Below are 15184 nucleotides of genomic sequence, written 5' to 3'. Positions count from 1 at the left end.
GCTGTGATACCCTTCCCCGAGCTCAAACGCACTCTTCTGATTTTCTAGCATTAATGTAGCTGTCGGTTTGAATTTCAATCTTGAATTATGTCTGTTGACATAATTTCATAGTGCTGACTTCAATTGTTTAGGATTACAGTTTTGAACTACATAAGGAAATCAATTCTTTTATCTATGGTTAGTAAATTCCATTCAAGTGCATTGGAATGCATGTAGTAAGCCATAAGGCAAAGTAATTATCTATAACATAATCTGATTCAAAAAACAACCATTCTTAATTACTGGTGTATTAGAATAAAAGCTATCTTATATATTTTAAATTTATTATTACATATTTAATAAACTAATGTAAACATTTCCTGAAATTTAAGAATGGTATTTCAATTACAAAAATTAATGTTTTTAAAACCATAACGGTGTAGTTTGCTTTCGGAATAACATGTGACAATGAATTGCTTAGCTTCATTCCTTTATTTCAATAAACCGTCCAACTTAACTTATTATTCATACAAAACATTAAATATAAGTATATAAAAATTCCATTAGGAAAAATATCCCTATATTTTTATTGTAAAAAAAAATCTAGAAATGAAAGGGTAAGAGTAATTTTCATGTTTTAAGGAAAGGAACAAAATACTGTATGTTTCCAGTCCAGCAGAACAATGGCAGGACCCAGCATAACAGAAGCTTTAACAAAAAGCAAAATCCAAACAAGCCTGAAATTAGTAGAAAGAAACCAAACAAAAAAAAAAAGAAGGCACCATATGATAACATGTATTTTTAAAGACTGCTGGGTCAAATCATTAAGAAAAATATTTATATAAGTCATTAACACTCATAATTAGAGTGTCATATAAAACTGAGTGAAACTGCTAAGTAGAAATCACTAGAAGTCCAGGTGCTTCTTGCCGATGGCCATAGCACCACATCCTGAGCTCAGCAGTTTGGCGGATTCTGCCAGATCCTGTTTGCTTGCGCGGCTCACTGTGTCTGACAAGTCTGGAGGCAAATGCAGTCGCTGTGGCAGGAGATTTTCAGGAGGGAGAGGGAGAGAGAGAGAGACGGGGAGAGAGAGAAGAAAGAGAGAGAGGAAAAAACAGGGAGGGAAAAAATAGAATAATTGCAGTAGAATTTATTTTCCATAGCATATTTCAAAATGCAGTCTTTTTCCTGACCAATTGATGTTTACTCACACAAATAAAACACTTCCCAAGCACTCTTTTAGGCTGACCTGGAAACAGTTTTGTATGTTTTCAATATATTGGATTCTGTAAATTGGAATAATTTTTTTCCTCATGAAAATTTTCTAAACAAACCCCAAATTTCCTCAAGATATTTCATTATACCTATGGACATTTTTCCTTTAAAAACAAGTGTTTTGCCTGTATGTCAACCCCTACATCAAATCCTTTGATTTCTGTGGCATTACAATATAAGTATATTTTTATTTCAAACATGCATACTTTGTGGTGGAGTCTGAAAATAAATGATGTGATGGTCAAAAGATGGAGAGGGCTCACCCTGGTTGCAGCATTATTCTGCTAAATGTTTCTTGTTCATATTCTACTGATAGTTGTTAATAAAAACAAGCAGTGATAGTAGTTGCATTTGTATAAGGCAATCACATATGCTAATCAAACCTTGCCATCCCTTGTGAATTGTAGGAACATTACATCCATTTTACAGATGAGAAAACTGAGACACAGGTTACACGGTTGTCCACAAGCGCACAGTCCTTGCATAATAAACCTTATTTTTCAACTATGACAAAAATATTTCAACTCTCCCTCTGAGGATCTTTTACACTAGAGATATATATAAGACATGACATTACCATTTAGCTTTTGTAAAGTAAGGTGAAGATTAATGTAAAACTGAAGGTTTACTTGGTTAATTACTGGCTCGCTTTTGGACACAGTGAGGTACTGAAAGCCGGTCAGATGAGACAGTTGAGCATCTTCTACACAGTGCAATAATTTATGAAACTGGTATCATGGAAGGAGCATACTTCTTGAAAGATTTAGTAGGCAAAGGCTAAACTGTGTGGCTCTTCTTTTAAAATGCACACGCTTCTGAAGGGAACAGGATAACAGTAACGGCTGCAAAACTGTATTAGCAGGCTGCGTGGACTAGCCTTATTCTCTGCTTTTGCTATGTTTTTGCTTTTATCACAACACATAAATACAGCTGCCTTTTATTCCAAACCTTTGTAACTTTCGTAGAATAAGATAAGAATTCAATTAAAAAGCATAAGAAATATCTGTATTTACAGTGGGCTGACTGTTCAGTTCATTGCTGGCTTTGAGATTGTGCAATTAGACATAACTTGAGAGGTGCTCCAAAGTGCTTCCTACCACCGGCCACTCCTGGTTGTGGGCAGTGCAGGGAGAAGAACGTGTGCTGGGTTGTTTTCTTCTCCAAGGGAAGGAAATGCATAAAGTAACGCCTGTGGAGTAGGAAAGCCCATGCCCAGGGTGAGGTGACATACCTCAGTGTTGAAATAGAAGAAATGCGTGTATTTATTTGTAGCACTTTGCCTATGAAGCATGTGGGACACCTCACAATTTATTTATCAAAAACCACCCCCCATATATACCATTTAGTAACTATGCAGCTCTTACGTTTCACAGTATTAAAATCAGTGCTGTGGTATGGTATCCTTCACCTACAGTTCTTCCCTTATTCCTAAGAAGGTTAAGCACGGCTGTGGATGTGAACTGTGGTCCACGATGCCTCTTTTCTACATCAACACAATATAAACTAGGGCACGTGCCTATCTTGTTGGTCTGCTGAGAAAAACGTTTGCTAGGAAAGAGCCAACGTACAACCTGGATTGTAGAGGGGGGTTGTAACCACTGGAAAATGAAGCATGAGAAAAAGCCAGGAAGTGCAGAGGAGCACTCGGCAGATCTCTCAGTCACATTTTCTTTCCAAAAAAGTGTACAGTACTCTGCTAGCAGGGTACAGGGTATCTGGTATGTGGGAGGCGGAGAGACAAGTGAACTAATCCAGCCTTCTCCCAACTCACTGTTAGCATCTCTCTGCCCTCACCGGGGAGCGGGAGAGGTGGCTTCCTCCAGGGGAAATGTACCGCTGTCTTCCTCCTGCAATTACTGACCCTTTTGCCAAGTCTGCCAAATGGATTCAGAGCAAGGTGATGAAGAGCAAACAGAGCCAAGACTCAGCAAACTCATCTTACGCAGGGACTAACCAATATCACAGATAGGGAACAACTGTAAACCCCGCCACACTGGGTTGGACTTAAAGCGGTGGTCAAAAGAAAAAAAATCTTTGGTAATTACACAGCCTCTTAGTCAACACTGTGTTCTTCGTTTGCTAATATATATCTTATAACAGAAAAGAGATAGAAGAATATTTATAAATTTGCAAAGACTCAGATAGGAAAAGTAAAAATTAAAGATAGTCAGATTGGATGGTGGGACTGAATTCGGCTTTTACAGATGTATTTGTTATGATGCAGTGTTTCATTATACACACATATACTCTTCTTCCCCAGTCTTATTCAGTGAAGAGGATGCACACTGCTCATTTAGTGACTGGCTATTCAGTATTTTGTTTTCTTGTCACTGTTTACTCTGAACTTTTCTGACGTATTTATTCTACACTATTCAAACCTTGTTCTGAAGACAAGAATGGCTTTTCAATAGCACATGTCAGTATATAGCACTTGAATGCTTCACAAATACCAACTGTGTTATTTTCCTAATATTCTCGTGAGATAAGGAAGCAAAGTTACCTCCATTTTAGGGATAGGGAATTGAGGCACATAAAACACATGGCAAAAGGTATCTACTAATTTCAGAAACACAATCTGAGGCATTTAGGACTTGCTTTTCCAGAATGTTTAGCATTGTACAGCATTTCACATGATCAAACGCTAACTTCATTTGCTGTGAGTGCTTAGTATTTCCTCAAGAACCCCCAAGTCAGGCATGGAGACAGCAAGAGACACAAAATAAAAGTACAGAAATAAAAATGCTGGGTTGAAGCGACATGATCACACAGAAGCTCAGTGGTATAGGCAAAGACGCATCATAGCTTCCATGATATCCTTCAATTGTCTTAATTATGAGACCATCCCTCCTGCAATCCTTGCCCTCTCTACAATCCCAATTTTCAAACATTACAAGAAATTGCTGGTTCTCCGGGAAGCATATTTCACTGCGTATGTCACATTCATCCTCAGATCAGATGTATTCTGAACAATAAACACCACTAGGGTCCTCTGAAAACAATTGAATATTATCCTGCCATTAAGATCTGAATCACAGCACACACACACACTACCTCTGAATAAAGCCTGGATAGGCATTTTGAAATATCATTCCTTACATTTTCTGTGCGCAGCTTAAAAATATAAACAGGGCTGCAAATATTAATCCTATTAAATATTTTAACACCATTAAAAATATTCTAAATTTGAAACCACAAACAAACTGGAAATTCATTGCATGGCATTATACAGACATCCACAGGTTAAACAACAGGCCGTTATTTTTGGCACCAATAGGGACATTGCAGTCACTTGAACTAAGGCAGTAAGGGATAGCATGAATAGGCTGTGATCCTTTTTGAACACCAGCATTACAGAACGATCAGACATTTTCACAGATATTTGCTGACCACAAAGAAACAGTCACATTTAAAGTCCCAGTTTAGGACAAAATATTTTCTGGTGGACAGACTTCTCTGCTATTTCTGAGGCTGTGACCTCCATCCCTTTCAATCTCTCTCTCTCTTATCAGTCTGATAAGAATCAGGCTGATTTTGCTCACATTGGCAATCCCAGTCCTTGTTGCCCAGGCCTCCCGCCCTGCAACTGGTCTTCATGACAAAAATGCCCCTTCTCCAGTTATCTGCACTCCCCAGCCCCTGCCCCAGCCAGTCTCAGCTTTCTGCTTCCAAGCTCTTCATCCCTGCTCCTGCCAGTCCTGGGTTTCTCTTGCCCGTTTCTGCCCATATTCCATCCCCTGCTCCCATTCCTAATGCCTAGGTTCAAATTCAGCGCCGGGCCATCCTTCCTTGCCTCAGCCCCTTGTCTTTCTCATCCCCTATTTTGTCTTCCCTCTTCCCACCTGTTGTTCTTGATCTGCCCTTCTTTCTCCTGCTGGCACTGCTCTCTGTCCCCCCTTCCTGCCCCTGCCCCTCTCCTCTGCCCCGGTGCCCCCTGCCCAGAGTGTGGGCACAGGCACCGGCTCACCTCCCGGTCCGAAAAGCAGGTACCTCCCTGGAAAAGGGTCAAGCTGAATACGCAGTACTGAGCGTGCCTGGGCCAAACAGGTGGATTTTCACAGGACAGCAAAAACACATCCCTGGTGTAAATGCTAGACAAAATTGCGTATTTTCATTTGTTCTTTTAAATAATTGAAGGTTTTGACTAAAATATTCCGGCATGTGGATAAACACAAAACTTCCTGTAGCCTACAGCAAGCTAGCAGGGCAACAATATTTTAAGGCAAAATGGTCATAGTCTGGCAAAAATAAACACGCAAGTGAAAATAGGATCCTATAATCACCCCCCTTGTGATAATTTCTTAAAGCCTGTATCAAAGAAAGGTAAAGTTTGTCAGTGTGAAAACTAGGAAATGCTGGAGTAAACTTCCTTTGTGCAAAGTTAATTGTGTATCTGCATTATTATAGTGTGTTTAATTACATGATCACACACTATTTTCACCTATACAGGCTGTCAGAAAGATTTAAACTTAGGATCTTCAGAATCAGACTATAAGCTTCGTTCACTCAATTAAGAAATAACTGGCTATGGAAGAAGACTATTACTTATTATACAAGGCATAGCTAGGGAAGGGGCATGATGTGAGTGCTGGTGCTTCCAGCCTGCTCTTTTTTGGGCAGGTCCCGAAGGCTTTGCAGTGATAGGAACAATTACACTGAACCCAGCTAAGCACACAGCTTTAGGGCATGCATTAGGAAAGGAAAACAGTTCAGACAAAACTTATTACATACTTTGCCTCTGCTCCTCCCTCTGACTGAAGATAACTTCTAATTACTTCGTTTGCTCTTAACGGGGGGAAAAAAAAAGGCAGACGTGGAAGATAAGAATATGTAAAATGACGGGCCAGAAGGGACACCGAGCAATCAGTTAGTCCAGTCCCAGTACTGGGGACCAAATACAGCACTGATGGTTTTCTGACACTGGTCTGCCTTGTAAGACTGGGATGTACAGATCCAAGTCGTGGCTATTCTAGGAACTTCCAGTGGGCTGGTACATTGATTGGGGCGTAATTTTTTTTTTTTTTAAAACAGCAAAATCCCTAGTAGACAAAAATACTAGCAAGTGCTTTTGCCAGTTCAGCTTATTGTATCAAGGGGATTGTTTTACAGATTTATTATAAAAAACAGACTTTCCAATGTAAGACTTTTTTTCTCTTCAGTATTAAGAGGATTGACCAGCAGTTTTCCTAGCAACCTCTCCTGATGTTGTTTACACTTCAGTTACAAAATGCATAGAAACAGTACGCAGGCTTTCACTGACTATAAAGGGGTTGAAAATAAAGTAAAAATCATATAACTGAACCTAAGTAACTAAGGACAGGTTAAACAAAGAGCTAGCTACTAGAGATAACATTAAAGAACTCATTACTATACAACTATACACACATGCTACACACATTCTTCTGAGGAATCTATTGGCATCGCATTGTGGAGGCACCTAGTAAAATCCAGTATTACACCTACACAGTATAAGCAACAATCCGTTCATAAAATCACTTTTCAGATTTGAGGAAATGCGTGTCTGTACAGATCCTTTTTACACTGGCTAACATATTCAGAAATAATTGAGGTGGAGGACATTCAAGAAACAGCAAAATTTCATAAAATTAAATAAGGGCTACTAAAATCACATATTCTATAAAATGCTTTAAGCAATAGAAAGTATAAAAATGTTTAGCAACAATATGATAAGCAGATATACATACATTGGCAAAAATCGAAACCCAAAGTAATTCTGCATAGTACTCCAAAATCATTATTATATTTTTAGCAAGCAAATAAATAACATGAGTGACGGAAAATCATTGAAACTCATAAAAAAAGAGGTGGCAGTTCAGGTGGGAATTCATTCTTAATTTGATATATATTAAAATAATTCCACTGAAGTTAACCTTGTGACTCTGCTAACAGTTACATGAAGCTTTAACAACTGAGTCTAAACTTCCAAAAATTAAACTTAAAAAAAAAAAATCTTTACAATTCCATTTATTTAGATCTTTGACCAAAAAACTTGCTTATTCGTCTATTATGGCTGCAGTCCTGCCTTGGGGCAGGGAGATGGGTTAATGACCTCTCTAGATCCCTTCTAGTTCCATTTGCTACAACTTCATGAAGACTGAAGTCACCAAAGCCGAAGGGATTTGGTTTAGGGGGAAGAGGGGGGTGGGGAGAAGAATTTTAGGAATGCTGGGAAAATGAAAGATGCAGACTCCTAGTTGGGGAGCTTTACATCCCACTTATTTCTCTTTGAAGTAGAACTCTTGCCATTCCATAAAGCCCACACAAGAGAGAACAGGAACAGTCAGTGGTACAGAGGCCGAGTTCCTCTTACTGTTTCTGCTTCTGACGCCCATAATGCACCCCTTGCATTATGTTTTCCTTTTACGTCTTTTTGTTATTACCCCATTTATAATTACTAGTAATTATTTATATTATCATAGTACCTAAGAAAATACTTCAGCATTTTTGTAGCTATCATGAAAAAGGTGGGTTTTACGGAGAAATCTGCAGGAGGTTAGTAATGCAGCTGTATAAAACCTCCTCTTTTGAGCAGCTGAAGGAACTGGGATTGTTTAGTCTGGAGAAGCAGAGGCTGAGGGGAGACCTTATCGCTCTCTACAACGACCTGAAAGGAGGTTGTAGTGAGGTGGGTCTCGCTCTCTTCTCCCAAGTAACTAGCAATACGACAAGAGGAAATGGCCTCAAGTTGTGCTAGGGGAGGTTTAGACTGGATAGTAGGAAAAATTTCTTTACTGAAAGCATGGTCAAGCATTGGAGCAGGCTGCTCAGAGAGGTGGTGGAGTCACCATCCCTGGAGGAGTTCAAAAAAGGTGTAGATGTGGCACTTCGGGACATGGTTTAGTAGGCATGGAGGTGTTGGGTTGACGGTTGGACTAGATGATCTTAAAGGTCTTTTCCAACCTTAATGATTCTATGATTCTATGATTCTCTCAGAGTGAAGAAGCCTGTTTCTTGCTTGAAAATTATTGAACTGTCAAGCAATTGTCACCATTACCTGACTGGAAATAGATTTCTTAATAATGAATAAGATCTCACAGGCAGGCTGGGGAAAAGGACAGGAAGATCTTTGGAAATGAAAACAAACAACTTCCATCTTAGGAAAAGAGGGAGCCAGTGGAGGGATGCCAAATTACTCCCCAGCCACTGAGCTGTCTCTTTAGCTTTGCAGTGAAGAGGACTGTCCCAAGCGGGAGGCTTTAGCTGCCAGTGCTCGTGGCCAGCTGTGATACAGTGCAGCTGTGCACCCTCAAACTGGCCTGCCGGGTGACAAAGAGCTGTCCAAGAAGGAGCTGGCAAAGCCCTGCCAGGTGCTCCCCGCTTTGCTGTGGAGCTGCGCCCTGCTCAGGCCTTGGCCATTTTCCTGTGCTACCACTGTGCCAGGGCCCGACCACGGAGCTTGCTGATCCGAGTATGATCCTCACCTGCTGCACTGACTTCTCAGCTTGAGAGTGGACTTTCCTCATAACTATGGATCTGTCTGGCAGTCACCAGGACTGGTGGTTGACCCTGGTTACCTTCACTGAACCTGCTCTGCTCTTCTTATTTGGGCTGTGGGGGAAGGATTTAATAGCAGTGGCTGAGCCCACCAGGGACACTGGGTCATTCAATGCAATGGCAACACATGGCACTGATTCTCTGTGGTGCCCCGAGCCACAGCTTCAAGGCCATTGCAATACGTCTGTTTACGTGGTGAAAGAGGTCCCAAATGAACAGGTTTACTTGACGTCCCCACAGGTCACATCTTGCATTTCTAACGGAAGTAGCTGCCAAACAGTTACAAACTCCTTAAGAGAGACACATTTCAGGAGCATCTTAGCCTTGCTAGCCAATGACTTCACTGCTTTCTTAACAGCTCATCATCAAGCACAGTAACTAACCGGTCTTCTTGGCAAAACCAAATTACTACCTTTGGGCTTAATATAAACACAAAGATGTGCAGGTATGAAATGAAATTTCTTCTAGAGAGAAGAGTTTGTTCAAATATTTGACATGGAGGTGACTGTAAGTTTTGGCCTTTTCCCTCGCTGAGTTTGCCAACTGAGACATACCAGATATATGTACTATGATGAAATGAATTATATTTTATATGAAATGTAGTCTACTGGAGTGACATATCACTTATATTGACATAACTTTGTAACAACTCACATACAAATCTGACAATACCACCATGAAAATTCTTATTAATGACACAAAACCTAAAACCACTTCTGAGTTAGTGTAAGTTCTCTTCTTAATGGCAAAACAGTAAGCCCTTTACCACTGAAGGCATTATAAGCTCTCACAGCAAGGACTAGAAAAGTCATTCTAACCAGCCTAGACCCGTGCCAGGCAGAAATCATATGATAGTCCTGAAATTTGGTTACAACTAGTGTCTCACAATCTATAATATTTATCTTTTACATTTATCTTTATCTTTATCTTTACATTTATCTTTAACATTTATCTATGGAGAGAATGGTGCCAGACTATCCTCCCATAACTGCCTTTAGGTCTTAGGCAAACTATTTTTAAACTAATTTACTAAGAATCTCCTACATTCCTGTTCACATTACAATTTTCTCAGTATTTTAACAAATTCAGGAGACAAACCAGTTGGTAACTATTTTTCTGTATTATGGACATGAACTCAGTTTCTTCTTGTTCTGCTATATTCACAGATGCTACATTACCATTTTTAAATCACAGCAATGGATACTTTTTCTAAACTGATTATAAAGACAAAAGACTTGACTTTTAAAAAGAGCATTCTAAAATTTTCTCCTTTTCAGGTAACTGTGATTGACTTATAACTAATCACAACTATATCAACCCATGTTAAAATAAGCACATCTACCATATGTATTTCCTATTTCTTTTTTTTAAGTTGAAGTATAATCTGAGCCGTCAAAATTAATTATTGTTAACATCAGGTGTTGAGAGAAGGCTTCCACTAAGAATAGCTGATAAATATACTTCTACCTACATATCCCTGTCTGTCTGCTAAAGGACACATTGCTAATATGAAAATAATTTTTTATATATAGCTAATAGTACTTTAAATACTTGAACACAACTCTAAAACTCTTATTTTCCATCACTTACAGAATGTAAAATAAAACTAGGATAATTCTCACTTTCCCTCATTTGCAGGACAGTGATGCTTTGTTGTGGGTTTCCAATACTACAAAGAGATTATTTAAACAGTGACTTTAAAGACACCTGGCAAAATTAAGAACCATTAATAAACCCACTTCCTTTTGTGATAGATTTTGTAAAAGCCATTTTACGTTTCAGAATGCTGAATCTTAATATGTGCCTCTTCAGTGCAGCTTTCCAGTGTATCTGCTTTACAGAAGTGATATTATAATATCCAAGAGAATTCAATTCAAACTGTGCTGATTCGTTTGGATGTGCCACACGGTAGTTTCTGTTCTCTGACCAGAAAACTATGCAAAGTACTTAAAATCTGAATTCCTGCATCTAAATTTAAAACTCAGTTTATTTAAACGCTAGCTGTTGCAAAGCAAAAATCTTTCAGAAATCATTTGTACCAATAAAATTCTATTCTGTACATGTTTGTGTAAAATGAATCCCGAGGGGATTTCAGATGGCTGAAGAAGTTCTAGCAACATGGGAGCAGAGACAGGTGGGTTTTTGGCTGTGCAGCATTAGTCACTACTTTCCGGCAACAGGAAAGGAAACAACAGACAATTGTCTGAACAAACTCCTTAATTCCAAAGAAAAACTCCAAGATGTGTTAAAGACTATTTGCTATATGTGAAGGGACACAAGGGAAAGCTAACAATATCAGGAAGATTTACCTTCTCTGACGCTTGAGAATGCTGAATGTTTGGCACCACGGAGTGCTCTAAATCACACGTACAAGTAACAGACCCACTTCATATTGTAACTGTACTCTCTGCATAATGAAGAAGCTCCCCATGTTATGAAGGGGGCTGGATTAATCAGTGATGGTTATAGACTATCCAGGGACTACAGCTGTTCAACTGCTCATCTGATCCCAAATTCAGAGAAATACATGGTAATCTTACAACCAGAACTGTACTAAATATTTACATAGCATACTGTTGTAATACTTACTGATCCAGCTCTTATCAAGCACATATTGAAAGACTGTCTCTGTCCTGAAGAGTTTACAGTCTGAATACACAAAGTGGGTAAAAAGGAAGAAGTGAAAGCTAAAATATCCAGGAAGAATGAAAAATGTCATGATATAGAAATACTGTATTAACGTGAAAGCTTTTTTTCCCTTCTAACTGAAAAAATGTTCTATGAGAAAGAGCACCCTGCATAGAAAGGCAAGTGGAAGAGAACAGGGAAGAAATTAAGTGACAAAGGGCCGAAGAGAAGACGGAGTGAAGAAAGGGAAAGATGGAGGGCAGGAGGAGATATATTATCTAGGTGCGTTATAGTTGAGATTGGAATACGTTGTCTAAAAGCTGAAGGGAAACACTGTTCTAAATTCAAACAGTAGTTCATGAGTCTGAAGGTATCATCTATATCCAAAGCAAGCAGACTAACATTGCTCCTGTAGGTCTGTTCTCTTTGCTGAATTTCTCCTCCCTGGGCTTACATTAAGAGGAGTGTGGGACCCATGATGCAAGTCTGAGTGATTCTAAGGCTCTCAGGATAGTCCGGATGGATGCTAATATTAATGTCACATTCTCTTCGCTGATGGATTAATTCAACCTAATTGCAGCTGTCTACAAGTCAGCCATTCAGTCTAACCTATATTATATACTTAGGATGAGATGAATCATCTTTGCAAATACTTGCTCATCTCTGCTGTTTATTCAGGAAACCTGGATGACTAGCTTAAACTAAATTCTTAACTTGCAGAATAAAAGGTCGAGGAGAAGAATTCAGTCCTACAGCTATATGAAGCTTCTCATCGAGTCAGTGCCTCCACTATATCTCCTCTTTCTTTGAATGACATTGCAACATGCCACAAAGTATGGATTTCATATCAAACCACAGATGGCTCACTGGAAACGTTCCAGAGTTGCTGGCGATGCCCATGCTGCTCTACAACAACTTGGGTCTCTCTACTGGGAAGCTTGAGAAGTGTTCAAGACACTGTGTGTACCAACAGAAGCGATATAAGTGAGGAGGAGGGAGAAATAGCATTCAGAGACAGAAGCATCTGTTCTAGGAGGCCCAACATATTGCAATGTTACTGTCACCCTCTACAATTTCAGCTAAGCTGGAAAACTAACCAAATATTTGAGTTTGCATCAAAGCTATCTGTTAACATCCACTGTAATCTATCAAGCTTCTGTCTCAGTTTAAATATTTTGTTACATTTTAGAAAACTCATTAATACACCCGTTTAAAAAACACAATATTATCTTAAGGTGTGCAACACAAATAACTGATAAAATGTGTTCTGTCTCTTGATAAAATTGTCCAGATAGATTTCAACACTTCACAGAAAGGTTATGCTCCAAGACAGGTAACTTGCACTGGCAAGTCTCCGTTACAAGTGCATTTCAATGCCTGATTTGCCAACTCAAAAAAGAGAGACAACAGAAATGCAGACAGACTTCTGAATTGAACAGTTCTGCCAGCTATTGCTAACATACATATTTCCTACAAGCTTCCATTGATTTCAAGTATCTAGTCTCTGTAGATCCTATGAAATTTAGAGTTTGATGAAGTGCTTTCCTAAGAAGAACAGGAGAAAACGGGAGCTGCTCTGAGACTCTGGGCCAGCCCAGCTGTGAGCTGCCCCACTGCTGCCTCAGAGGTTTTTCTAGATTTTGTATACATTGACTATGCTTATTTCCTCCTATATATCAGTTTCAGAAGTTGTGTGTACAAACACAATATGTAACTATACACGCAAATGCACATATTACTTATGACTGCATACGAGTTACTGATAATGACCAATGTGTCTAGCTACAGAATCTCTCCAACGCATGCAGTATTGCTCTAGAAAGCACCGAGACAGTGTGAGCTGTATTGTTTTACATTTGACTACACAATGCAAACCATGCATGCAATATGTCCCTGAATGCCGCTGTTTCAAGAGACCAGTGTCACAGGTTTGGCAAGTTGCTGGTCATGAAGAAGGAGCACATAGGGGGGCAAAATGTAAATGCTAGCTGGGGGGCTGTTGTGGTTTTATACTGGGAGTAGCCCTATGCTCAGTAGTCTATTTGCTTTTTTAGGTCAGCTAGAATTAGAAAATTTCCATTGCTAGGCAGCCCAGCACATCTGTGAAGCATTTCTGGGCGTTCAGACCTGAAGCACGCGCTGCCCAAAGGGAAGATTCATTACCCCGTGTTACATGGCCTGCCAGTCCCTCCCCCAGACGGCACAAGGGCTTCGGTAACAGGAAAGTGCCTTCGTGCAGAAACGTATTACATGACCAGAACACAACAATTAGCACATTTGTAAAGCTTCAGGGATAGGAACAATTTAATAGCTTTTTGAAGCAGACTAATTTTCTGGAGCTTTTTATCTTCTTTTTTTTTTATTATTTTGCTTTTCATGCATGGACAAGTTCTTCTTTGCTACAGGTATTTTCTGAGTCTGCCTGGCAGGATTATTATGTGTAAAGAAACAAATTATTCAATCACTTTAAAACAGTGCTAGAAAAATGAAAAAGTGCTATTTAAGATTAAGTAATAATCTCTTAATATTTAATATTTATTTAAAAGCAAGTATCATTTAGATAGATAAATGTATCGCTGGTTTACAAAATTCTGCACGTTTACAAACCAAGGCTGCTAAACAGACGACCAGTTTGTTATTGTTTGCAGCTTTTCACAAGCTAGAAACTTCAGCTCTGCAATGGTAAATGCCACTGTCAGATGCTCCATGCTAAAGCAAAAACCAGGCCAGAAGAGAAAAAATAGTATATACATCTGCTATCATTGTCTTCTCACCCTAAAAACTGGCACTGATAGAGGAAGTATGTTCAGTTCCTGTAACTCCCCGGTGAGGATGTAGAAAGTATATAATTCATATTTTAATATCTCTTATTTTCAGTACTAATTCCCCATGACTCATGAGGGCTACAGTTTAAAATTCCAGTTAACAAAGCCTTTTGTAGTATTACTACCAAATAATCTTAGACTTCAGAAATCACGGAAGTGTAATTTAATATCATGATGTTGGATTACCCTCTTTTGGTATGAAAACACACTGTGGCATATTTTTACTCAGTGATTGATACTGCTTGTACAAAAAAATATAAGAATCGCATTGGTTGACTACCCTTTGGCAAACCAGTGCTTTAAAGGAAGTTTAAGCACAGAATAAGAAGTTGCTGGGGAAAGGTTAAAAGACAGGTCACGCTAATTCCTTTTTAAATGACTCTATCTAAGACAGTAGGACTCAGTGTAAACTGAAACAAATATATTAAATATGAATGACAGAAGCTGGTATCACATTAAATGCAAGACTTTTGTGAGTAACTGAGATTAAAATAAACATTACTATTTATCTGGAAGCTGGGGGGGAGGGCTGAACATTTGAACAGATTCCTACATCAAAAATGTGTTTTGTAGAGAAACTATATGTCAAATTATAGTTATTTGCTTTCAGTTGTTTCTAGCAGTTATTTAGTTTTGTACTTTTCATGTGTCAGTATTTTTTTCATTTCACTTCTTTATTCCCTACTACAAGTAAGTCTCTTTAGAGCAATAAGATCTTTAAAATCCCTTTAGTGTTTAGAAATGTCAACAATTCAGTAGACTATACTTGATGAATAGGCCAGATAGAAAAACCTGCCTCAAGTTTTTATCTCAAGAGAAGTAAGGTGCTTTGAAGAGCACTTGATTTGAGATTTAGAAGCCTGCTGCTTTCAGCCAGACACTCTTGAGAGCTGTTAAGTCCTGACCCATAGCATGAAAACAGGTTGGAGGGAGGGAAGAAATACCGGTAAGAAATATATTTT

The 15184-nt window shown here is 38.9% G+C and overlaps 1 protein-coding gene across 1 annotated transcript in view; it reads right to left on the bottom strand.

The window, feature by feature from the left end:
* Positions 1–574: 574 nt before the first annotated feature.
* Positions 575–15184, bottom strand: part of ELP4 (elongator acetyltransferase complex subunit 4) — a 154422-nt gene continuing 139812 nt past the window's right edge. The window contains exon 10 of the mRNA XM_075502052.1: positions 575–1018. Coding sequence (XP_075358167.1) covers positions 887–1018 — 132 coding nt within the window. The 3' untranslated portion in view covers positions 575–886. The remainder of the gene's footprint in view (positions 1019–15184) is intronic.

This window comes from Mycteria americana, chromosome 5 (assembly GCF_035582795.1).
Source record: "Mycteria americana isolate JAX WOST 10 ecotype Jacksonville Zoo and Gardens chromosome 5, USCA_MyAme_1.0, whole genome shotgun sequence".
Lineage (NCBI taxonomy): Eukaryota > Metazoa > Chordata > Aves > Ciconiiformes > Ciconiidae > Mycteria > Mycteria americana.
The sequence above is the reverse complement of the archived record's forward strand: the minus strand, read 5'-3'. Positions and strand labels throughout refer to the sequence as shown.